General features: G+C 41.2%; 1 protein-coding gene across 14 annotated transcripts in view; it reads left to right on the top strand.

The window, feature by feature from the left end:
• The first annotated feature begins 7,344 nt into the window (after positions 1-7,344).
• Positions 7,345-24,435, top strand: part of caska (calcium/calmodulin-dependent serine protein kinase a) — a 164,783-nt gene continuing 147,692 nt past the window's right edge. For all 14 annotated transcript variants that reach the window (XM_051403220.1, XM_051403217.1, XM_051403223.1 and 11 more), the window contains exon 1: positions 7,345-8,176. In XM_051403220.1, coding sequence (XP_051259180.1) covers positions 8,118-8,176 — 59 coding nt within the window. In that variant the 5' untranslated portion in view covers positions 7,345-8,117. The remainder of the gene's footprint in view (positions 8,177-24,435) is intronic.

The following is a 24,435-nucleotide window of genomic DNA, read 5'->3' as shown; positions in this document are numbered from 1 at the left end:
GATTTAGTTTCCTGATGGACAGTAAAGTAACTGCTGCTAAAATGCTATGAGCTAGTTAGCTTACTCAGTGAGCTGTGCTGTTGGGATTGTATTAGTATTAGTGTTTACACTGGCACTTTGGAACACTGGGAAAAGGAGGTTTTCAGGCCTGGGATGGGGAATGCAGACAGGTAGTGATGCCAGAATAGGCACCAGAACCGGAGAATGACGAACTGGTCACAAGGCTGGGCTCAGCCAAGGCAGAGCATGGCATGGAGGGAAAGAGATAAATAATGTTGGCTCTTAGTCTAAAAGGTTGTCCTGATCAGAAGATTATATCCAACATCTCAAAATATTAAGTCTAGATTAGGTCAAATAGTGTTATCCTTCAGGTGAAAAAAAAATAACATGCGGGATTCTTCGAGGCTAGGAGTAGATTAGAGCTTTATTATCTTAACAGACAAACAAAGCCCGAATCATCCATGGAAAGACTGAATTTCTCATCTCAGAGCATCTCCTTTTATACTCTTCAGTGTTATACAACATTGTCATAGGTCCTGCCCTCTTCTCAACTTTTACTGACCCATGACATAATGGTGTAACTTTCCATGACATGCCCACATATGCCAGGGCAAATCTATCAAACTGGGGATTTTCCATTCTAATGTGTTGTCTGTGTCCCGTTCAGTCATCTCACACCTGCTGGTCCTGTGCTCTCTTATCATTAACCTTGCAGGCTTCTTGGCCTTCAGCAGTATGCCAAGACCTTTTCTTTTTACTCTTCTATCTCCATGATTACACCAATAAAATCTACTTTTTAAAAACCTTATACTACCATTTTCTTACACCATTATGTCATAGATGTTTTTTTACTGTATTTTATTTTTTTTTAAACGTTGGCGTTCACCAGCAAGCATTAAACACCAAATTTTTATACTACACTAAGAAGAGAAAAATAGAAGAAGAGAAGAGAAAGACCCGAGCCGGCTGGTGGGTTTGAACCCACTGCCGCCAAGAAGCGTATTACTTTGGCTGAAGATACAAGTAAACGGAACTGACCGTTAGGTAATCTGATTGTTTGATCCCTCTGTTTAGAGGTAGGTTCAAACTGGAAAAGAAAAAAAACATTATACTCAAAATTCTTACAGAATGTAACAAACCAACTTCCACCAACAACCCCTCGTGCACTTTGGCTTACAGTATGTGCTCAGCTGAACAGGCTTGACTTGACCTTTTGATTTCAAATTTATAAGAGAAGGCCTGCGCTGCGCAAACTGTGGCAATTACTAGCATTAAAGGGATAGTTAGGTTTTTTTTTTTTAAATTGAGGTTATATGAGATACTTACTTATCCATAGTCAGTGAATTACCTACAGATAGTGGTTAGCACGTTCCCCATTTGGAGAAGCAGGCAAGAGTACTGACAAAAACAGTAATTTCTCACAGAACACAGGAGTTGTTGTCTCCCGCTGCCTTGATCAGCTACTTTGTGTTAATGTGTGACTTTGGTGAATCTGAACTAACCCTTTAAAACCCCAAGGGTTAGGAGGGTAGTTTCACCTAACCTTGGAGAAACTACTCTTGCAAGATTATTAAGTGCAATGTGATCTATATGCATCTTGAAGTAAAGTAAGGTGGGGTGAGTTTTAAGGAAAATTAATATTAATATAGGTCTTAATAAGAGTGTGTGTGAATGTTGCTACTAATCTATAGTATATCAGATATTGTTGTGATTTCTGACTGGGAAAAGGGGGCTAAGGAAATCTGGTAGACAGACAGACAGACAGACAGACAGACAGACAGACAGACACACACACACACACACACACACACACACACACACACACACACACTCCTGCCCCACCAGCTGAGTCTAGAAGGGTGTGTTGGTTAGAGATAAGATTTCCTCTGATGTCCTGATTTCTTTTATTCCTAAGCCAAATTGCCCCCTGCTCATCACCTCGCAATATTCTCACCTCTTCACTCGCGCAACCTCATCTGATCCGCAGGGGCACATGTTTTATGTTTCAAATGGCCCAAATAAAAGATTTTTGAGCTACATAAGCAGCCACGCATCAAGGGAAAAAACAACACCTACAGTAGCTGCTGTGGGTCTTATTTAATTACATCAAATCCTTTTTGTTGAAAAACCTTAAATAAAAGAACAAGCTCATCATCTTGGGTTTACTAACTCTGCCTAATTATTCACCCAGCATTAATTAGGAAATCAGCTGGCAATGTATTTAGCCCACCAGAGCCCATAAAATATGAATAGACAAACACTTGTCTACTCTCTGTATTTTGGGCGGTAGTAGCACAGTTTGTGAAAGACAGGCACCCGTTCCAAAGAAAAGGCAGTACATTTCAGTCTTTAAAACTGACAAGAAACTGAAATAAGGCGGATGGTGCAACATGTTATTTCATTTTTGTATTGTATCTAGGGGTGGGTATCGGTACTCGACCAAATTGACGCAGTACCAAAGAGTATTTTTTAGAATGGACAATGCACTATACATGTATTTTGTACATGGCTAATTTTCATCCGTAGACTTCAGTCAGCCTGCTTTCAACCCTTTTTGTAACCAGATCTAATGAAAAAAACTATTTGTCTGGTTTAGCTTGAAGCCAATCACTTCGAGTATTCTACAATTCAATTTGACATGTGACTGGACCGCAACTCCAGCTGTAGCTAGCAGCTACAGCAGCTACAACTAACAGCTGCAGCTACAGCTACAAGCTACAACCCTACATACAGTCAGTGGTGGTGAAGTAGAGCATTGTGTATTTGAGTTCACAGTTAAGCATGCCGAGATGCGTTCTAAAGTATGGCTGTACTACACACAAAATAAATGTTTGCAACCAATAAAATATTTTTTTAAAATGTGAGTTAATATAAATGTAACTGATTGTGTTAATGGGTAATTATGATATCGTCACATTTTGTGGCAGATGTTTGTGATATCCGCAAATACTGTATGGTGGTCCAAAGAATCGATATAATATCGTATTGTGATTAATCGTCATTTACAGCCCTACTAGTAGGCAGGTTCGTGTGCTCGGTTTCACAGTCTGATACAGATTCTGTGCAACCCTACTGTAGCTGCTGCAGATACAACTGGCAATACAAATGATAATTAGTGCTTTAGATTCAAAGGTATCGAATAAAGTATTGGTATCAGTACCACTTTAAGGGGACTGCTATTGGTACTGGTATCGATCTTCAATGATACTCAGCCCTAGTTGTATCATAATTCTGTCATTAGTCAGTCATCTAAACAATGTTTAGGGTGATTCTGCACACGTTGTAAGCTGTTTTATTTGGCTGTTTTCCTTGACTGGATTAGTAGATGTAATGTTATATGTAATGTTACTGTAAAGGTGGTAATGGTAAAAGGTGTGAATGGCAGACTACTACCTGCCTCTGTTGGTAATTGGTATTTCACAAGGCAGTGTTAAAGCAATTGGAAACATTTACACAGTAACAATGTAATTGACCCATCATTACTGTGTCAGTCAGGTTTCTGGTTACAACCCCTTGGTTTCAAATGTGTTATTTCCTGTACTTTAAGATGATAAAATACAATCAAGGAGAGTCTGTGTGTACATCCATGAGTTTGAAAGATTACCAGACACTGAAAGTCTAGAAAGATTTTTATAACATGCAAAGTACTACACTACAAAGTTATCGACCATGAATCTGGGCTGCACATATCTGATTAGCCAAAGCAATTTGTTGGGGGATGACGATCAGTCTAAACACAAACCTGAGTGTGAACCTATTTAGTGAGGTTTATTCTTTTTTTGTTTTTGTCATTAAAGTTTTTAATAATTTAAGTATATATATGAACAGACAGTATCCTTACATTTGGTTACAAGATGTACAAAAGTCTGTGATAAATTAACACATATAGGGCAACCAAAATAGACATATAGCAGTTATAAAAGTACAACCAGATCATTACAGTGTCCCAGAAGTACTGTAAGCAAAAATGCTGCCACATACCCTCTTAAAATTCACATCACCATTATTAAATCTCGCTAACATTTGTTCATACAATACTATTTCTAACATAGATTCCATCCATTTTTAATACCTGCGAGGATTTACTTTTCCATAATCTGAGGATCATCTGGGCGGCCGTGACCACCCCGATCTTTATTACTGTAAAGTCATATTTTGATATATTGGGCATTTCTGTTCGGTCCCCCAGTAAACATAGTCTCCATGACACATGTACCATCAAATCATACCACTTCGCTATGTATTCTAGTACTTTTTTTTCCAGAATGGGTAGACAAGTTTACACATTAACTTAAACTGAATGAATTTCCCCCTAGCCTACCTTATATATTTCCTGGTATTTGATAGTGTTTTTAACCATTCCTCATCACTTTTTTTCTTCAATCATTTCTTTTCCTTTCTTTGTCCATAAGTGAAAGACACTGAGTTGAAAACACCAGTTCAAAGTAAAGCACAATTTTACAGTCAGCACAGTTTTTCATATCATATTCTCAATTTACATTGTGAGCATACAAATAGGATTTATAAACCGACTGACAATGGTGTGAACGTGGTTGATTTATTATGGATTTTTGTGGTTTGTTGACTGCAACTTTTCAAGGGGAACCCCACCAATTTCACACATCAAAGAGTGTTTTCAGGTGGGGATTTCTACAGCATATGTGAAGTTGTATAAAGCCTTTTGTGTCTCCAGAGGGAGCTGTTGTGAAGTCTGATCCTCAAGTGATGTCACTTGAGTCAGCATCAGTTGGGACTGAAGACTACTACTACTGGGAGTGTGTAGTTAGAAAAATGTGAGCGTACCTGACCTCTGTAGCATCCACCCATCTCTACTTGAGGTTCCAGGCTACATTAGGCACTACTAGCATTTTATACCATGGTCTGGGTGAATACTCGATTCTGATTGGCTGCAGTCCAATAAGTCCTGATATAGGATACCTACTAAGTGATGGACTGCAGAGGGTGCACGTCGGATGGATCTGGCCTCCACGTCATCCATTAATTCCTGATAATGGACACCTTGTCAGGCATTAAACATAACACATAACATATCTGTATGTTTGACCTAACTGTTGGCAGTCGAGTTGTATTGTGAGTAATGTAATGCCAGGTTCAGACAAGAAAGAAAAATGCAAGGAATAAAAATGAGGATATCTCTGTTTCCACTGCATCGATTTTTATCTTTTTATTTTTCTTTAACTGTCCATCATGAGTCTGACAATGTTACAATAATAAATGGGTGGAGTACTCCTCTAACTGAAGATGACATCAGGTTGTAAATTCAAGGTAGTGTTTGTTGGCTTTAGTTTTTTGAAATTGACAGACCTAAAACCACCTGAATATATACAATAATTATAATAACATATTATGGATCCCACCAGCAATATGGACGGAAGCAATGTGAATGGCCTGCTAAATCACAAGGTAGGGTTCAGCCATAAGCTCTGAGACAGCTTAAAGTTGAAATGGTTATGTTGGAGTAAAAGTAGCAATGGTTTGCATAAAATAAAATGCTCCTTGCAGAGCTGCCAGAGGTCTTGCAGGTCTCTTTACAGCTTGCAGATTGATCACTGGGTTCATCTCAGCTTCCGGGGCTGGTCGGGCCCTTAAGATGTATTAATATGTTAAAACATCAAAGTCACACAAGACAAACCAACTAATTGAGAGAGTGGTAGAGCACAAACCAACTAATTGAGAGAGTGGTAGAGCACAAACTCCCGTGTTCTTCAAGGTGAAATTGTGGGCTCTGAAGAAAGCCTAAATGAATATAATGGCTTCAGTTCCATTTGGTTACATTATCTTCATCATTTTGGTGACCTTTTTCACATAATATAGGGGGATGATTAACAGGTCCACCATGAGTTGTGACATGACATCTATTGCGCACAGTGTGATTGGTTGAGGCCAACATTCGTGGTTTCATATTTGAGTTCTCTAATACTCATGGCAAAAACAATAGATGGAAATAAATCTTTTGATATTCAAATAACTACCCTAGTGTGAATAAAGCAGACAAACCATTTGCCATATTTCTCAGCACAGCCATGTGAATGACATAGTAGGTAAGGGTGGAGCATGTATCCATACAAAACTTCTTCTTCTTCTTCTTCTTCTTCTTCTTCTTCTTTCTATCTGTGCCTCCTTGTTGACATGTTCCTGTAAAATGTTGGTTTTGTTTTACTTTTGGTTGACTTTTCAGATACGTGGCCCTTACGTAACTTCAAAGAGAAAAAAATGTCAAGGCCACCTCTCCATGTTAATAAAAAGGACAGCATGTATTCAGGGCTGTAGCTACCACTAAATATACTGGTTAGCCAACATACAACAGCAATCACTCGACTGTATTTGTCCTGAATGTAATGGACCCTTAATTGGTATCAGCGGTATCACCTGTGTTTACCCTACTATTTCATGTCAAAGGGCTGCTGTTGTAACATTTACAGAGCAGTTGAATAAATGAATAAATGTAATGCTTGCTTCAAAGTGGGGGTCACAGAACATTTTAGGCAAGATGAGGGAAACATTTTCATAAATATATTTCTAAAATCGAAATATTACCCTATGATTAAGCGTATTATCATAAAATATAATTTAAAATAAAATATACCATCAAAAACGTATTTGTCCATCTTCCTGGAAATATATAGAATTTTGTTTTTGACATTTGCTGCAGTATTGCCAATGGGTTGGCAATGGCATTGAAACGTTTGGGATCCCCTGTTTTAGGACACTTGCCCCGCACTGGGGTAACTTGGACCAGTATTTCTAAAATTCTTACTACAACTGCAACTAACAACTATTTTATCAATTAATCAGGTAATTATTTTCGTGATTAACTGATTAGTAGCTTGGTCAATAAAGTGACACATCCTAAAGCTGCAGATCCTAAAGCTGCAGATCCTAAAGCTGCAGATCCTAGAACTGTTTGCGTGAAAAAAATACTCAAATGTTTGTAAAAAAAATAGTTGCATATTAATTTTCTCATTGACTAACTGCTAAATTGACTAATCGTTTCAGCTCTATGGACCTGTGCTTATATAATACTATTCAGCATAAAAATCTGAATTGATGATGTCAGGCTTAATGAAAAAAGTTCTCAACTTAAACGGTTGTTATCATGTATGGACATTCTTCATTCATACTCCTCCTCGCTTCCGGGTGTGAACTTCATTTCAATCCATTGAAAAAGTCCTAAGGAAACTGCGGTTTTAGAAAAGCCTTTATGGCGCTACCAGTCCGCCATATTGGCTCAAAGCCTATAGGCCTCAATGGAGAATCCTGGGTAACGGCTTGGCGCCAAAATGGAGGACGGCCGGGCAGTTTCATAACCCCCGTGTAGGAGGAGCTAGGTTTTCTGGAAGCTCCGTGGAGCTGAACATCCAGGCACACGGGCGACAGTGGCCGGGAAAAAGACATAAACCAACGGCTCGAAAAGTATTGCCGAGCGGAGGAGAAAGAAGCTTCTCAATTGTATATTTGAGGACTTCAACCCGCCCGTCAGTTCCACGGCAAGAGGACTGTGAGTGTGCATCCCAGAAAACACCGAAGTGTAACCCGTGGCTGCTCGGGAAGTGAGGAACGCTTTAACCCACCTGGTTCAGCGCTGTTACCCGAGCCTGATGTCTACTGTCCACCGGGTCTGTCCGGGCATTTCCTCCTACGCATAGCGTTAAAAGCGGCATAACAGTCGGAACCACTGACGGGAGCGTACGGCAGCGTAGTGGTGTATTATCATGTTTGTTTGACAACCACGTATGGTTTGCTTCTTGAGACGGGAGTACGATACCGGGAAGCGGTGGGAAAGGCGGGGCCGAACCGGCGGACTCCCAAACTGGATTATTGAGCTCCCCCTGTGCCGATTCACCCTCAGCGACGCAGCGTTCTTTTGGGGGGGCGGGGGGTCGACGAAGGAGGCAACAACTGGAATTTAGAAACCTTTCTTTGGAACTCTTTACCGACTGCCCTGTCGCTGACGATACGAGTGCTGTTTTGTCACTTAGTGTTATTTCTGTCAAACGGTTAGCTGCCTGTGGCCTTCGATTTCCCCCATTTAGGAGCACAATCAGGTTTAGGACGCATATTTTGGGGATAATTCTTTCCCCAGCCGGGGTCGGACTATGGCGGACGACGACATTCTCTTTGAAGATGTGTACGAGCTCTGTGAGGTCATTGGCAAGTAAGTGTTGCATTGCTCTTTTATTTCTCAGTTTTTAAGGTTAACGTTGGTCACTGGGGCTTTCCAATTAGCTCCTCATAATATCCCGAGGGTATGGCACGTGCACGTACGCACACGCACGCCCCCAAAGCGTGGTAATATTTGTGTTGGAACTAATGTGCCTGTGGTCGTCATAACTGAATGTATAGTGACCTTAATCGTAGTTTATGCAGTCTTCTACCAATTGGTAGCACTATGTTATTTAACATAGGCTCATCCCACAGCAATTTATCGTATATTATTCCAGCATGGAGTTAAGATGCTGTGTTAATGTGGCAGTTTTTATCATCCTCCTGCATGCATGGTTTATGTGATTCACTACATGGCATGAAAGCGTGTGCTTTGACCTAGTGGCAGTTGGCAACTTGCTGCAGAGATTAAAGGGCAGGGCACCAGACCATCATGAGTCATGCAAGCCGCACATCTGGTCATCGTTAGTGACTGAAGGTCTCATCCAGGCGACTGGGAGCAATACTCTCTGCAAACGTAAGACGATAGCAGTGCAAGGTTTAGGGGGATGTTATTGCTCAGATAAGTCCAGGTTGTGTTGTTTAGTAATCACCTTCCCTTATAAGAACCAACATAATGCAACATAATGAAGTTTGGTTATCAAAATAAAATACTGTATGCATTTCATCATGTTAAAGGAGTAGTGTAGCTGCAAAATAAACAGACATAAAATCCCATTAGGTGACCAGTAGCTGAATTATACTGTGGTTGCTAGAACTACCTTCCGTTTGTAATCCTGCTTTAGAAGTGAGGGATGTAAAAAAGCTTGGTCTTTGGTCTTTACCCTTTGTACTCTTTGCTTTGTTCTGCTTAATGGCTGCAGTACCTGCACCACACCTGGGACTTTCCAACTTGATAGGCTTCATAAAGGAGCTGGGGGGACGTATGAAGAAAGGCAGTAAATGCTGAGGGAGACAGTCACTTTGTTTTCATATTCAGACGAGACAGTTGAGTGAGTGGAGACTATGTGTTTGAGGGGAAAGCTGTTTCTGCTCTGACCGATGCATGAATAACTGACTGTGTCATCCAAACTGCCGGTCTTGAATAAAGCACTTCATTGGGTGAACAAACAGAAGCTCTCCGTGAATCAGGAGCTTGGCAGGCCTGACAGACATAGTCAGTCAGACATGGCAGGCTGACTGGTTGTGGGACTTCTGTGGTGTCACAGAGATGGTTGACTGTTTGACAGGGCGGTAAGACCTGCGCTGTGCAGTACATGTTTAGGCAAGCCTGAAAATGGTGTGTGCTCTTTTTATCCCATACAGTCAGCGGTTCCTTTCTCTCTCACTCAAACACACGCAAGCATGGAGCTAAAGGAATCCTCCCTGTGCGTTCGTAATGTAAAAATATAAAAATCACAGCTTTAAATATGTGTTGTTCAGCCAAGGTTCTTGTGGGGCAGGAGGGACACTTTAAAGCCAAATGCTTTGAGTCTGCTGTACACAAACACTCTGTATTAGTTTTCTGAATCGCAGCCTTACTTACTGTATCGGACAGATTGTCTGTGATGAACAATTTACAGGAGAAGAGAGAGAAGAGAGTCTTTTATCAGCTGTCCTGCTGTTCTCTTGAGTGGAAAGCTGCTGCAGCCACAGCTTCTTTTTAAGACTGCGCTGAAGCACCAATTGTGGGTTTTGATCCTGAGAGAGAGTGGAGGGAAACCCAACAAAATGACAACACTGCACTCAGGAAAGGCATTACTTTAAAAGCCCAGTGCCCTGGATCTTGAATTGGCGTGTGTGTGTGTGTGTTCTGCAGGGTTAGACCCACATAGTCGCAGCAAGCGGCCTATATATACTGCAGGACTTCCTGCACTGTGCTTGGAAAGCAGTGTTGCGATACCTGCTCTGTGTGTGTCCCAGTGACGGTATATAATTAGTGGACGGAGCTTCCGGGTTGGTAAAGTGAAGCCAGTGCGGAAGTGTCTTAACTCTGCATTCTGCCAGCAGGGCTGCAAAAAAGAAGTCAGATAGTATAGAGTCTTATGGAGGAATGAGCCTACTACTGACTTGATTTATTATCTCAGTAAACAGTTTCCTTATGAGTTTATGGTCTCAATCTCTAGTCTAAGTCTTCTTCCATACAGCATGATTGCAGATTACTGCAGCCTAAAATGCCAGAGTTTAAGGCAGCTTTTCTACAAAGGTGCGTTGCATGTTGCAATGTTTTTAGGCATTTCTTTCTTCCAGTGAGAATACAATTACTTAGTAGTTGTAGTAGTCCTACATAGGCGTATGGCTCAACGCCTGTCTAGGAGACTACTGGGATTAGTGAAATCTGGGAAAGGTTGCAGTAATTTGGCGAAATTGACCTCATGAATCAAAAATGAATCAAGACTTTGTTACTGCATTGCTTTATTCTCTCCTCAAATCTTTTCAGAAACAGATTTTAGTGTACTGTTCTGTAACGCAAGAAAGTGTGTGACTAGTGTTGTTTCCTGCTACAAAGTGCAGCCAATGAGAGCAGCTCAACTTACAACATATCACCACTGCTGGCTCTGAAAAAACAACATACCAACGGCCATAATGCCAATATATAAGGTTCATGGCTCTATGGAAAACAGGATCCACCCTATGATCTTGTCCATGTACTGTATGTCTGTGTACATGCATAATTTGACTATGCATGGACAAAATTTAGCTCTGTGCTCGTATTTTCAGAGCGCTGACCTTGGACAAAACCCTGTCCGTCACCCACATTGTGCATGTGCGCATAGTGTGTGCATCTGCCTTGATGTCAGATTGATCACACGTGTTGTGCTACCGTGTCCTGAGGCACACAAGACAGGGTAAGGATGGGAGAAAGTAAATTGAGATGTTAGGGACCAAGAACATGTGAACAGGGAGAGTAAAAAAGAGGTTGCATTGAATATGAGATGAGTGAGGGAGCAAGAGAGGTCAGGGTCACAGTAGAAGGAAGCAGTCCATTAGTTTGACTCACACATTAAGAGACATCCTGCGCCTTCGGGCTGTGTTCTTCTTTTCTTGTTCATCCTTCGAAAAAAGTTGTGCGTGTGTGTGCCTGTGTTTCTCACAGTAGGCGACGTAACGCAGCACTGCGCATGAAGAAATGGACTGCAAAAGATGTTGTTTGCCTTTGTTTTTCATAATCCTTGAAGCTCTAAACTGTGCTGCGGTTAATGCTTGGTGACAACAGAAGATGCTAATTTCAGTGCATCGGAGCAAAACTGCACAGCATCCCAGGTTTGGATTAAAGTTCTGATGTCATGGTTGTAACATCAGAATGCATGCTCTACAACGTTACAGGCCATTGAGAGGTTATGCAGCAAACCATAGTGTCTTACATCTCCTCTGTTAATAGAGCCAAAACTGGGAGTTAATATGACCCATGTGACTGGATCAATGGCCTCCCTGTCCTGTGTATTTGGACTCACTATGGATTTAACAATAGATATTGTGCTATAGCATACTTTGCTGTAGAGCTGATCTGCTCCATTGTGAATAAAATGAATGACCCTCTATTTGCATACCTCATGGCCTAGGAGGACACTTGGGGGTGCTGTACAAAGCCTAATGTCATTATAACTCTTGGCCCAAGGAGGTGTGTGTTAATTTCTGTGTATTTGACGCATGTGTCAGTCCTTGCAATCGTGTGGCCTAGTGAGTCCCTTTCCAGTAGTGACAGGGAATATAAGCCGAGGGCCTCACTTTGTCTCCTGCACGTGTCATATAGATATACTTTATTAATCCCCTATTGGAGAAATTGTTCTTTTCACTCTTTTTTATTTACACACACACACACACACACACACACACACACACACACACACACACACACACACACACACAGGCTGTAATGAGCAGTTTCTTGGGGTTAGGTTGCCTTGCTCAAGGGCACCTCAGCAGTGCACAGGAGGTGAAACTGGCACCTACTGCCGCCCCTCAATGTCCTAATGTCCTACTAATGTCCCATTCACCTCATGGAGTGAGCCGACACCACCCTGTTATCCACAGGTAATGAAACACCTACCACTTCACTGTTTCTCCACTGCCCTTTTCAGCTTTCTGTGTAAGGCATTATGGTAATAATGAGGAAGGTTTGTAAGTATGCCTGTCTCCCCCATCCTCCCACAAGTTTTTTCTGCCAAGGTGCAAGTGTGAACCTATCGTGAAGTCACCCATTTGTGGAGTGCCGTTTTTTTTAAAGCCTCGAGTCGGGAGTTTTGGCCGCCGCCATGACCACCGGATGTGACGTACTGCGAGTTGATCTGTGCTCATTGGCTGTGCAGTTTTGAAACGTCTGTAACAGGAAACAATGGCAGCTCGCCTGGTCACACACATTCTCGTATTACAGATAAACAGTACACTGACATATGTTCTAGATATCTGATCAGCACTGCCTACTTTGACAGTTTGATCTGAGTTTGGTGCATTGAGCTGGACGGACTCACTGAAAATGACCTGTATATCAAATGGTAGCCCCACCCAAAAGCATACACCGCTTTATTGTCTATTTAACACTAAATGAACATCATGCTGTATGGAAGAAGACTGAAACTAGCGACTGAGACCATAAACTCATCAGGAAACTGTTTACTGAGCTCATAAATGAAGTGAGAAGTTGGGTCATTCTCCATTAGAGTGAATGGGATCGCTGTGTTATTGCAGCCAATGGAGCTCCTCCTGCTGGCCTTTACATAGAATGCAGGTTTTAAGACACTTCCATGTTGGCTGCACTTTTCAGACCCGGAAGCTCTGTCCATTATATTTACTGTCAGTGGGTGCAACCCACCAGTTTAGTTAATTATGTATTTTAAAGGCTGTGCTAAGGTTTTGTGTATATATGTGTAGCACACGTTCACCTTTTGATAAAACGTTTGAAACAATAACCTATATCAGTACAGGCAGCTCCACTACAAGAGCCATGTCTTTGGCCATGGGGGCTTGCTTTTTTAATGATGATAAGCTTATGATACTAATAACCCTGCAAGGCCACAGCACCAGCAGACTCTGGGTCAGTGGGTTAAACACTGCTTTGTTTACATTGTAAGTGTTCTAAAGGCAGCCTGCCCAGCACTGAATTTAATGGCAGTTGTGTTCACTGCAGAGGCTCTTCTCCTAGAAGTAAATATTACACTGGAAGTCAATTTGAATAATGGCATCTACCAAGTGGTGGTACTTTCTGTGCTGTGTTGTCTCCTTTCTGTAGTTGAGATGGCATGGATGGCGAGGGTGGAGACCCAGGATGTTCCTTTAGGTTTTTTTAAAGTCTTATTGCGTCAACAATTGGGTAGTGGTTGTGACTGAATGGGGTCCGTGGCATTCACACATGGTGTTTGGGCCTTCGCTTGCTGTGTGTGTGTGCGTGTGCGTGTGTGCGTGCTCTTGTGTTACATGATCTTAACGTCTCTGTTGGGGCTCGGAGGAGAAAATCTGCTGAAAGGCTGGTTCCGGCATGCACAATTATACATAGATGATATAGCAGAGAGATCTCACACTCAACCACTAAAATATTTATCCATCCTCATCAAGCTCCAGAAAACACCCCCAAGCAAGACCCTAGCAGTAAAAGGCTACATTCAGTTTATTGTTGAGCCCCTCAGAAAAACAAGATGTGTTCAGGTCACACAGTCGCTACCTGCTGAAATAATGTTTGCTACAGTTACTATTGTTTTTGTGGCATTTGAGCACATTCTTCTCCAAAAATTAAACATTTCCTCTGTAGCAGCAATCAAAACAATGCTTCTATATTTTCCACAGTGACAGTGCCATTTGATTGGTTAAAAATACAGTAGCACAGTTCTGTGATATGATAGCTGTTTTGCACATTGTGAAACAATATACCTTAGTGATAAGTATGTATCACAGTGTTTCCTCTATGTTGATTTTGGAGCGGCGGTCTGCCATTGTTAAATTTCTGCCGCCACGGTATCAGAAATGGGGGAGACGCACAATGTAGTCATGGTTGCCTTTTAAATGATCCTGCCGACATAATGCACCCCCGTTGGCTGCCGCTCACATTGCAATTTAACAACAAGTAGAACTGTTCAGAGGTTATTGGGGCTGTCCAGTTTAACTCCACATACTGTTGTGTTGATGGAGCTTATTGTCAAAACGTTCGCTTTCTTCCAAGTCGACTATTAAACTAACAGCTCCACCAAAAACGTCACCACGGTGGGTCCGTTTTAATTGGACAATTGATTGTATCAAGATATGTGAAGCTACTGCAGTATAAAATGTCTGTGATACAAAGGTTTATCCATGTTGTCAAACCCTAGATTGTAACTTATTGATTATTATCAACATTATTAATGTCATTTTTTTAGTGTGATAGGTTGATTAAGCCAAATTGTCACATTGGCCAATGTAAATGTGGAAGCTATGATTGAGTTTGTGGGTAAGTATGGTTTGGTATGTACCTTCAGGATGCTGTACTGAAAACAGACAAAAGAACGTAGAAAATGTATTTGTCATTTATTTTGAAAATGTATGCATTCAACTGTGGCTCATTAGCCATAATTCTTACAATGACAGGTAAGACACTCAAAAACCCTCATTTGGGTTTTCTATGCGGAAGCAGGGACACTACATGAGCTTGATAACGTGGTTAATGTGGCTATGCTGACTAGCATGCTACAGCTGGTAGATGATAACTGGTGCCCGGAAAAAAACGTGTACTCTATTTGGACAGTAATTGTTTGGGTCACCTAACTCAGGAAGTTGTAAACTGAACCGACAATCCTGCACCGAACGGTTCTCTAGGTACCCCCTTAGTAGTGGGTATCTGGGCTGTTTCTGTAGCCTCTCCACCACATACATAACCCTAAAGATATTCCTAGAGACTGCCAGTCCCTGCTTCATTTGAAACCAACCAAGTACTGCAGTTATCAATGCAAAAGCAGCTTCCTCCAGGACACCAACCCACAGAGCCTCAGCACAGATTACTTTGCTGTGGACTCGGCCTTCTGGTATGGCAGGAATTTGGTGTGAAAAGTTTCTTGTAGATTTGGGCTGCACATTACAAGTGACAGCACTCTTTGGGATAGCATGCAATGTCTGGAAATGGTTTTCATCAGGAAACTAAACTTGTTGTCTATAGTTACTTAATTTGCTTGGCTGCAAAATCCTGGATCATTTCCACTGTCTGAGTTTATAACCTCAGAGGCTTGCATCTGAGAAGGGTGTTGTAATTGTAATAGTATTTTTTGTTATTTATTAAAAACAGTTGTATAATTTTGTAGTTATTTAATAGCTTTTTAAAATATTTAATGAAGGTAAAATACTTTTCTTACTTTTTGCTGCTACATGCCACAAGCTCTCTTAGCTTTAATAAACAAAATAAACTCACAGATTGTCAAGAAAGAAAATGTTCTAAAACCTATTTTCCTTATTAAACACGAGTTAGATGTGAAAATATTCTGGCTCTACCAGAGATGTTTCGATACCTTTTCTTTCTTCTCTGATACAAGTCTGATACCTGAACTTTCCGTGAACTGATCCGATATGTGTTAAAAAAAACAGATACATATATATTTTTTTTTAACAAATGTATACTACTAAGACTGTATGACTGCTATCATTGTTGTATGGCCTTGCTCAGTTTAACACTTTGTCAGAGTCACAGTGGGGCAGGCCATGACGTCACTATTCTGGGGAAAAAATTGCGAAGTACCCACTCCGAAATGGGACCCTGCTATTTCCCAGAAGTACCCCGTTTTAGGGCTAATAAATTACGTGGTATTGGATCAGTGCACAGACATGTACTCGCTGATACTCGATACCACGTGTCAGACAATATCAGAGGAATGATGGGAGGTTATCAGAACAACTCTAGACTCTACATGCTATTGCTGCCTCTCTGCCGCCTGACCTCCTTCTCGATCCTCTCCCGCTTGATGCCTCTCCTGGCCCCGCTGTGTCTTTATTGTCCCTGGATTCAGAGTCCTGACATCAACACGATTGTGCATTGGCCATTGTTTCCGGCTACGGACAAGTCAAAACTGTGCAGCCAATGAGAGCAACTCAACTTGCAGTATGTCACATCCGCTGGCTTTCGCTGGCTCGTCTGTCATGGCGGTAGGGATGGGGATCGAAACTCGGTTCTATCAAGGGCCCGGTTACCCCTTTTTTCGAAACCCGAAAATCAATAACATTTGGGCTTATGGATACCACTATCGAGTCTCGTCATTTTTTTTTCTCCCGTAGGTCCTGTAATGTAATTGTGTGTCCCTCGAGTCGCGTCATGGCATTTAAATCTAATCAATCCACTCACTGCAGCGTGTCCACCAATGTTTTTGAATGAAATTGTAAGCAAACAGGTATTAAAAGTAAAACAAGTGAAGTCTGGCAGTTAACTTCGCTCGCGAGGATGGCTGAACGGGCGAAAAGGTCTACAGTTTGGCTTCATTTTACCAAGCTCAAAGATAAAGAGGAAGCGAAATGCAACTTATGTTGCAAAATCATTTTTTGTAAAGCACATTAGCATTGTGCATCAAATAAAGGCCAAATGCAGTACCTTCGACTGTCTCCAGGTTGAAAAGACTCTGTCTCCTCCTCCTCCTGCTGCTGCTGCTGCCGCACCACAGACGGGCCCGTCTTCATCATCCACTCAAAGTACCAGCGGTAAGCGCACACACAGACTTTGTAGCTTGTCCCGTCAGTTAAAAATAGTAATCCAATTGTGAAATCCGTGTTGTAATCTGCAGCATACAGGCTAGTTAGTTTGAAAAGTAAATAAAGTTTCAGACGTGCTGCGTGATGATGTGTTCAGGTTGGCTCAGTAAAACGACTATTAGGTTAGGCATATTATTTATTTAATTTATATACATTATGACATTTTATTTTTCATTTGGTACTGCTGATATATTCTTTCTATTGTTAGTTTTATGTCATTTCGAAGTGGCCTATTACATTAACCATGTTTATTGAAGGCTAGAAACGTTTTTGTTATGCTCACTTGTTAAGCAATAAAAGCAATACCAGTTCTGTTAAAAACATATTGTAGCGTCGTCTTTCCACCAAATAATAGAAAAGTATCGATAGTGGTATCGATAAAGACTTGGATCGATAAGGAGTATCGATAAAGCTATCGATATCAATAAATATTAACGATCCCCATCCCTACATGGCGGCGGCCAAAATGCAGAATTCAAGGCTCCAAAATGGCACTCCACAAACCAATGGGTGACGTCACAATAGGTTCACACTTGGCTGATATATTCGTCAGATCGCCCAACCCTAGTGGTTGACTAGTGATCTACATGTATGTATCCACTCTTAATTGCATTATTGATAAAGACTGTTTTATTGTGTTTCTAGGCTGGGCTCTTAACCATTATGTAGATAAAGATATCAGATAGTGCTATCTGGATGATCTTTGACCCGATAAGTAACTGTTCAGTGGACACAGGCTGCAACTAACAATTCTTTTCATTTTTGAATTATCTGCCTGTTATTTTCTTGATTACTCATTACCCAGTAAATATTGTTGATTAAGAGTTTAAACTAGTGAATTTCCAATAGTGGAAGTTTTATATAAAATTATTAGTGCTGTCAGTTAAACGCGTTCTTAACAGCGTTAACGCAAACCCATTTTAACGGCGTCAATTTGTTTATCGCGAGATTAACGTTTGTTTAACTTTGTAGTTTTTTTCACATGCTGTTGCAGTAACGTTAGAAAAACTACAACACCACACCGGATCTAGCTAGACCGGAAACAAAACAACAGGCACGCCGCACACACTTGTTTAAGAGTAGTAGACGTTACGTTTTGAGTGGATGGCGAGCGCAAGATGCCGAAATGGATGCCAGTAATATTCTGAATGGAAAGTTTACTTTTAAAAAGTTGCCAAATGGTTCCATTGACAAGACCAAAGTGATCTGTGTGTTTTGTCGTTGTGAACTGAGCTATCATCTCAGCACTTCCAGTCTTCACTTAAAACACCCCATTGTTGGAGAGGGCACAAGCTACCAGCTCCCCACTCCCATACCTGCCGTGAGTTACAAGTAGAATCTGATAAAGAGTGTTGAAGCTTGGAAGACGCACATGTGCACGTACACAGACTCACACAGGGTTTATTCACCAGTTTCTGTTTTATGTGTGAGCACGTATCTCTGAGTCAGGATCAGACTTTGTGTTCACAGCAGGTTTCTGTTAGCTACAAGGTGATATAGCACCTTCATTAATGCATTATTTGTGTATCATTTCCAAGCTGACCCTCCCATGTGTCTTGGTGCTGTCCCACAAAGTTGTCATGTGTGTATAATTATTTTTAACTCAGTATGTTCATAACACACAGAAACATGTTTAGAGAGGTGATGATGATCTCTGGTAAGTCATCCTCAACACTTGCAGCACAAAGATTTATTTTAGTGGCCTTGGCTTTTAAAGGTGCAGTGTGTAACATTTAGGAAGATGTATTGTCAGAAATGGAATATAATATTCATAGGTATGCTTTCATTAGTGTATAGTCACCTGAATATAGGAATTGTTATCCTTTTGTTACTGTACACTGAGCCTTTTATACCTACAGACACAGCAAGTCGCCTTCTATGTCCACCATGTTGAAATGGCATGTTTCTACAGTAGCCCAGAATGGACAAACCAAACACTGGCTCAAGATAGGACCTTTTTTTGTTTTTCATGAGTTTCGCAGTGACCATAGTTTCTCCTTTGTGCCTAGAAAGTGAGGGTGAAGTGAGGGGGTTGCAATCTGCATTTCCACGGCTAGATGACACTAAATCATACACACTGGTCCTTTAAGGACAAATATCATATTGTATCAAGTCCTTTTTTAGTGACTGGAGGTTTCTTGATTTGACAGTCAGGTATTAGTTGCCAGAAGTGGCTGTTGACATTTTAGTGCTATTCTTTACTCTCCTCCTTCTTGTTTCCAGTTTATTTTCTTTCTCCCACTGTCATTCAATGGGCCCTTTCAATCTAAACCAATTTCCATGCTACATGCCAAAGCACACACTGTCACCTGGGTTACAGCTGGGGCCTCCTGGAAAAAAAACCCCCCACCATGCAACACACAGGGAAAATAAATTTCCCTTTCAAACCTTAGAAATTCCTTTTGGGCAATTTGTAGCAGGATAATTCTAGAGGACATCATTCATATTCAGGGGCGCATATGGGATTTTTGAACTGGGGGGGACCAAGCTGTCAGCAAATGATTTCAACTCAATAAGTTATTTTTGTGTAATTTGGGCTTTAACTAGCGCTCAAGTAGTTACTTTCCTGATAGCCTGTGGGCCAATGGTTGGCACTAAAAAGCCATTGGAGAATTCTTATTAACTGTGTAGTAACTGGCCTGTTTTCATATGCAGCAGTTCTAACAGTCAGTTTGTGACCCTCTGATTTGTCATGCATGGAAAATTTGTGTTTTTTTCCAGTTTTTAAATCCTGCATTGACAAAAGCTGGGTCTATACTCTTGGCTTGTGCTGGTTTCCCTGTCTTAAAGTATTTAGAGCAGTGAAAACACAGAACACCATCAGTACCCATACTAACATGAAGCCAGGGATACTTCTCATACCATGCTTTTTGGAATGTCAGTGTCCGGTCTTTGAGCACTTGTTTTGGCAAAACTTTAGGGTCAGGTTGATTTGGCTTTGTATATGTCATTATCATGTCAACTTCCTTTCCCTCTGTGTCGCCTCCTGTCTCTCCTTGTTCTGTCCCTGCTTCTTCTGTCTGTATTCCTTTTTTCTCTCCTTCCTCATGCAGTCTTTTTCTACTGTGGCTGCCCCCTGGCAGATCCTCTCTTAACTGACTAGGGCCTGCCTCACTGTCATCAGGAATTGCCTGCAGGCCAGGAGGATAATGTTAATGTTAACATTTTAAATCTTATAATTTCACTTAACAGTTGCTTATTAAAATAACATTATACATAAAAATGAAAAAACATTAAAGCTAGTCACCTATGGCCTAAAAAGACTTTTATTTTACATTTAGCCTACTTCAGGTAAGAGCAAATGCCATTTATTAATGTCAGACTAGCTACTCAACATTACAAAACGATTAGCTGCCACATCTGGGAGAGGCAACAGGCATAGGATAGCCTACTTACATTGTTTGTTTTTTGAAAAAACGCTGATTGTTTTTTGTTTCTTCAGAAATCACCCACTCTGTCATAGTAGACAATGGTCTGATCACCGCAACAGGCACAGGCGCAGCAACCAGTTCCTCTTTAGGACCCTGGGGAGTGAGAGTCGTGCCTTATGGTGTGTTCAATTTACACTGAAAGTGGGAACTTGGAGCTTGGAACAACGTAACCCCAAAGTTGAGTGCTCCCAGCGCTTCCCAGCCTCACAAACGTACAACAAAACTGTTTACGTGAGTAGCAGATAGCATGAATTCTATGTCTGGCTGGTGAGATTAATCAGATTTGGAGATCCGACTTCACGGGGGGTTCTGATTAAAATTCTGACTTGGAGCTCATTCGTGCACAACTGGAACTCACCATTAGTTGTAGCTCACAAACGCCGGGCTCTCAATGCGCGGTGCAATGTAAATTAGTCTAACTAACGGAACATTAATCCTCCGTTTTACCGGCGATGTTTGTCGCCTTATGTAGGGACAGTGGGGGGGTCATTATGAATCTGAGGGGGTCATATCCCCCCCTCCCTAGTGCCATTTGCGCGCATGTTCATACACAGTCAACCCACACAGAAAATTCACAAGTTCCTTATTGGTGCAGTTTTTTCCCCCAAACACTCGTTCACTGCCTGCTTACAACAACCAAATGAATGTTGAATGCTTCTATCAGAGAATCAGTTTGGTTTAAGGTTGTGCTTGTGCTTTAATGTCAGTCAGGTCTATTTGTTCAGTCGCAGGAGGAGAGAAAAACACCTGAAGAAACAGGTTCGAGTTAGGAGGTTGGAGTAAGAACCCTCCTGTGCTAAAGATGGATCGCAGATGTTGAGAGGCTTTGCAGTAATTTCATGTCTTGTCACTGCTGTTGTGATATTGCATGAGAGCTGTTTTAGCTTGTAGCTAAAGGCCTGATGCATAATTCAGGTCAAGGTATAGTTAATTTAAAGTGTGTTATCACACTAAGATGTTAAAGATAAACAAATATATATATATATATCACTCTTTTTTTATTCTTACACACACACAGGCTGAAATACACACTTCATGCACTTGTGGATATGCAACAGGGAGAGAGAAATGGTGGAGTGATGGGCTGCCACGTTAGCAGCTCCCCATGAGCAGTTTCTTGGGGTTAGGTTGCCTTGCTCAAGGGCACCTCGGCAGTGCACAGGAGGTGAAACTGGCACCTCTCCAGCTACCACACTCCATATTGTGGTCTGTGGGACTTGAACAAATACTTTGTTACTGTACTTTTTTTCAGGTGTCTGTATTTTACTTTCTACTCCTTACATTTTTAGAACAGACTTAATACTTTTTTAGTTTCACTATAGTGAGTGAAGTCTGGAAGTGATGATTGTGTCAAAGTTTCAGCATTAGAGGAGAGAGAAACAGCCAGATTCCGGCCATTCTGCCGATGGATTGCAGTCTTGATGTTGGACTTAATGTGTGACTCAAAATGAATAAGCTGAATCTAAATATGTTTAACTCTAGAGGTCTGAGAAAAAGCGTTTTCATCAAGATTTAAGGTAGTCTTGGTTTTTTTGCAGCCGTTTTATCAGCTTTCAGCACTGACACATTACAGTCAGCATAACATCAAATTTGAGCATAATCTGCAGATAACGTTCTATAGTGTTGCATGGTACCATGTTTATTTTCTTATACTTATACAGGACATAATATTTTGTGAAATTATGATTAAGCGTTTGTTCAACCAAAACAACTACTTCTGTTTTCACTCACACTTAAGGCTCATTGTAACTGATTATTATAATAATGTTTGTGTTAATTCCTTGAACATTTTCTGAGATGGGCATCGTACCATGAAAATTTCATACTGCAACCCTGCAGAGAAACAAAATGGGATCATGGATTGATCCTTGAGGCGCACCAGGCTTAATAGCAGAACATTATTGAAAATTAGTTTTTGTAAAATGCACTTTGAGTTTTTTAAGATGGAACTGTTCCCTGCCTTAAGACTTCTTTCTCTAACACATTGTTAATGGCAGCAGGCATGAAGGCCTGCAGGTATGTTGCTGCAATAGATGATATTTTTATCTTTCTATTCAGCCAGTTTTCTAAAGCTGTGCCTATAAAGCTCTGTCTCTGCTCACATAGAGTTCTCATTATCCATGTTTGTAAAAGATCAGACCATTTTGTTCCCACATGCTTTCTGTCTCTTACAGCCTTCCTCTCTCCACACTCTCACTGATGGGTGCGCGCAAAGCAGGTTTTTATTTAATTAACCTCTATTTAACGAGGCAGGGCAATTAAGCACAAATTTATATTTACAATGCAAGTGCAGCAAGACAGCTGGGGGTATAACACACACTATGTAAGCTGGTATGTCTGGTCTTATTCTTCTTCTCTGTCTGCTTTATACTTTTTTTTGGAACTGAATGCAGCACCTCTAGCAGAACACACACATTCTGCTGCGCTGTTAATAATTGCAAAATCATCTTAATGCTAGCACAGTTGATTTTCAGAGTCAGTTGTCTTGTACTTGGCATGCTGCTATAGGTTTTTTTGAAACTGCAGGATTCATATCCTGCATCATCCTTGCCAACAACTACTGCTATAAATTACTTTAGATAAGGGCAGTACCTTAATGACTGAACTGCTGAATTAGGAATAAAGGCATCATACAGTGCATATGATGTAGGGCTGTAACGGTTCTGAAACCGAGACTGAAATCGCGACACAAAAGTCCATGGTCTCGTGTCGCGGATCCGAGAGACAGAACTGAGACACACTCGCTCCCTGGACTGTTGAGCTCTCGTTAAGACAGTGTAACTGCGGCGGTGGCGGCGCCCCTGCGTGGGGTGGTAGCGGTGTACGCCTAAATCGTATTTGTATTGACAGCAGGTTATTCTGGGTCATTTCCCACCTTATTTTAGTGTTTATTTACTACTTTAATCTGCTCCCTTTCTCTTCTCCCCACACTCACACACAGCACACACACCTAGCTTGGACCTCTGGTCACTCACGGCAAACACTCCCGCTTGCTCCGCCTCTTTCTGTCTCTCTCTCTCGTGTATGTCTCTGCTGACTTTCTCCATCTGCAGTACATTTCATAAACTCACCTGTGATTCAGTTTTCAAGTGCGCCGCATGTGGGTCTTAACCGAAACTAATGTTAGTGAGTGACATCTGCAGTGGTGCGTTCACTGACGCTCCGTAATGTAAGATTTCTGCCGTATACGCTTAATGTAATATCAGATAACATCTCTCTCTCTCTGTTCCTCTGCAAAATGGGGAAACGGGGAAAACCGCGGTATGAACCGAACCGTGGCTCAAAAATCGAGGTCTGAACCGAACCGTGGATTTGGTGAATCGTTACACCCCTAATATGATGTCCTGATTACGGTTAGCTAAACAAAGCCAGCTCCATTTTTTATGGTCTGGGTTATAAGTAGTCTTCTTGTAAACTAAATTTCTACTGTGCAGCTGTATTACATAGCACAATTATATAATGGACTACCTGTTGAGTACTGTCAGCACTCAATTCTTTATTCAGTTAGTGCGCCAGTTAGTTATTTAATAACCAATGAAGACTTCCAGGCTCTAACAAGGTACTAGCCCATTAAAACTTATTGCACCTTAATTGCAGGGCAACACACTCTGCTACTTTGCTCTGTTACTACTCCTATTCAGGGATGTGTGTGAGTGTTATGCCTTAAAGATAAGTCAGTCTGGTTTGCTAAATGTTGATGTTTTGACATGTAAAAGTTAAGTACACAGCATCCAGGGGATGACATTGACCATGGCCCGTGGCCACTAAAAGTTTCTCTGTGGCCACCATTCCATGTAGGAGCCGCCAAGTTTTTCCACATACTGCAAGTTCATGCTGCAGTATATAAAGCCTAGTTCATAAGAGACTAAGTTAAAACTTAAAACTTCTTTCAATGTGCTGCAACATTCTGAAATCCTGCCAGTTTACACCAATGCAACTGGATGAGACAGTGTATTGTCTCTATGGCAAAGCCTGTGTACTTCACAGCCTTTTTTCTAACTGGATGTAATTTGTAGATTCCTAAACTATTAATGAAAGCGCTTGCTAAGGTAAAAGTATGCAAGTATTATGGCAAAATGTACTTAAAGTGTGAATGAGTGTACACACACACACACACACACACACACACACACACACACACACACAC

The sequence above is a fragment of the Dicentrarchus labrax genome, unplaced genomic scaffold (assembly GCF_905237075.1).
Source record: "Dicentrarchus labrax unplaced genomic scaffold, dlabrax2021, whole genome shotgun sequence".
NCBI lineage: Eukaryota > Metazoa > Chordata > Actinopteri > Moronidae > Dicentrarchus > Dicentrarchus labrax.
This window is presented reverse-complemented; position numbering and strand designations above follow the sequence as displayed.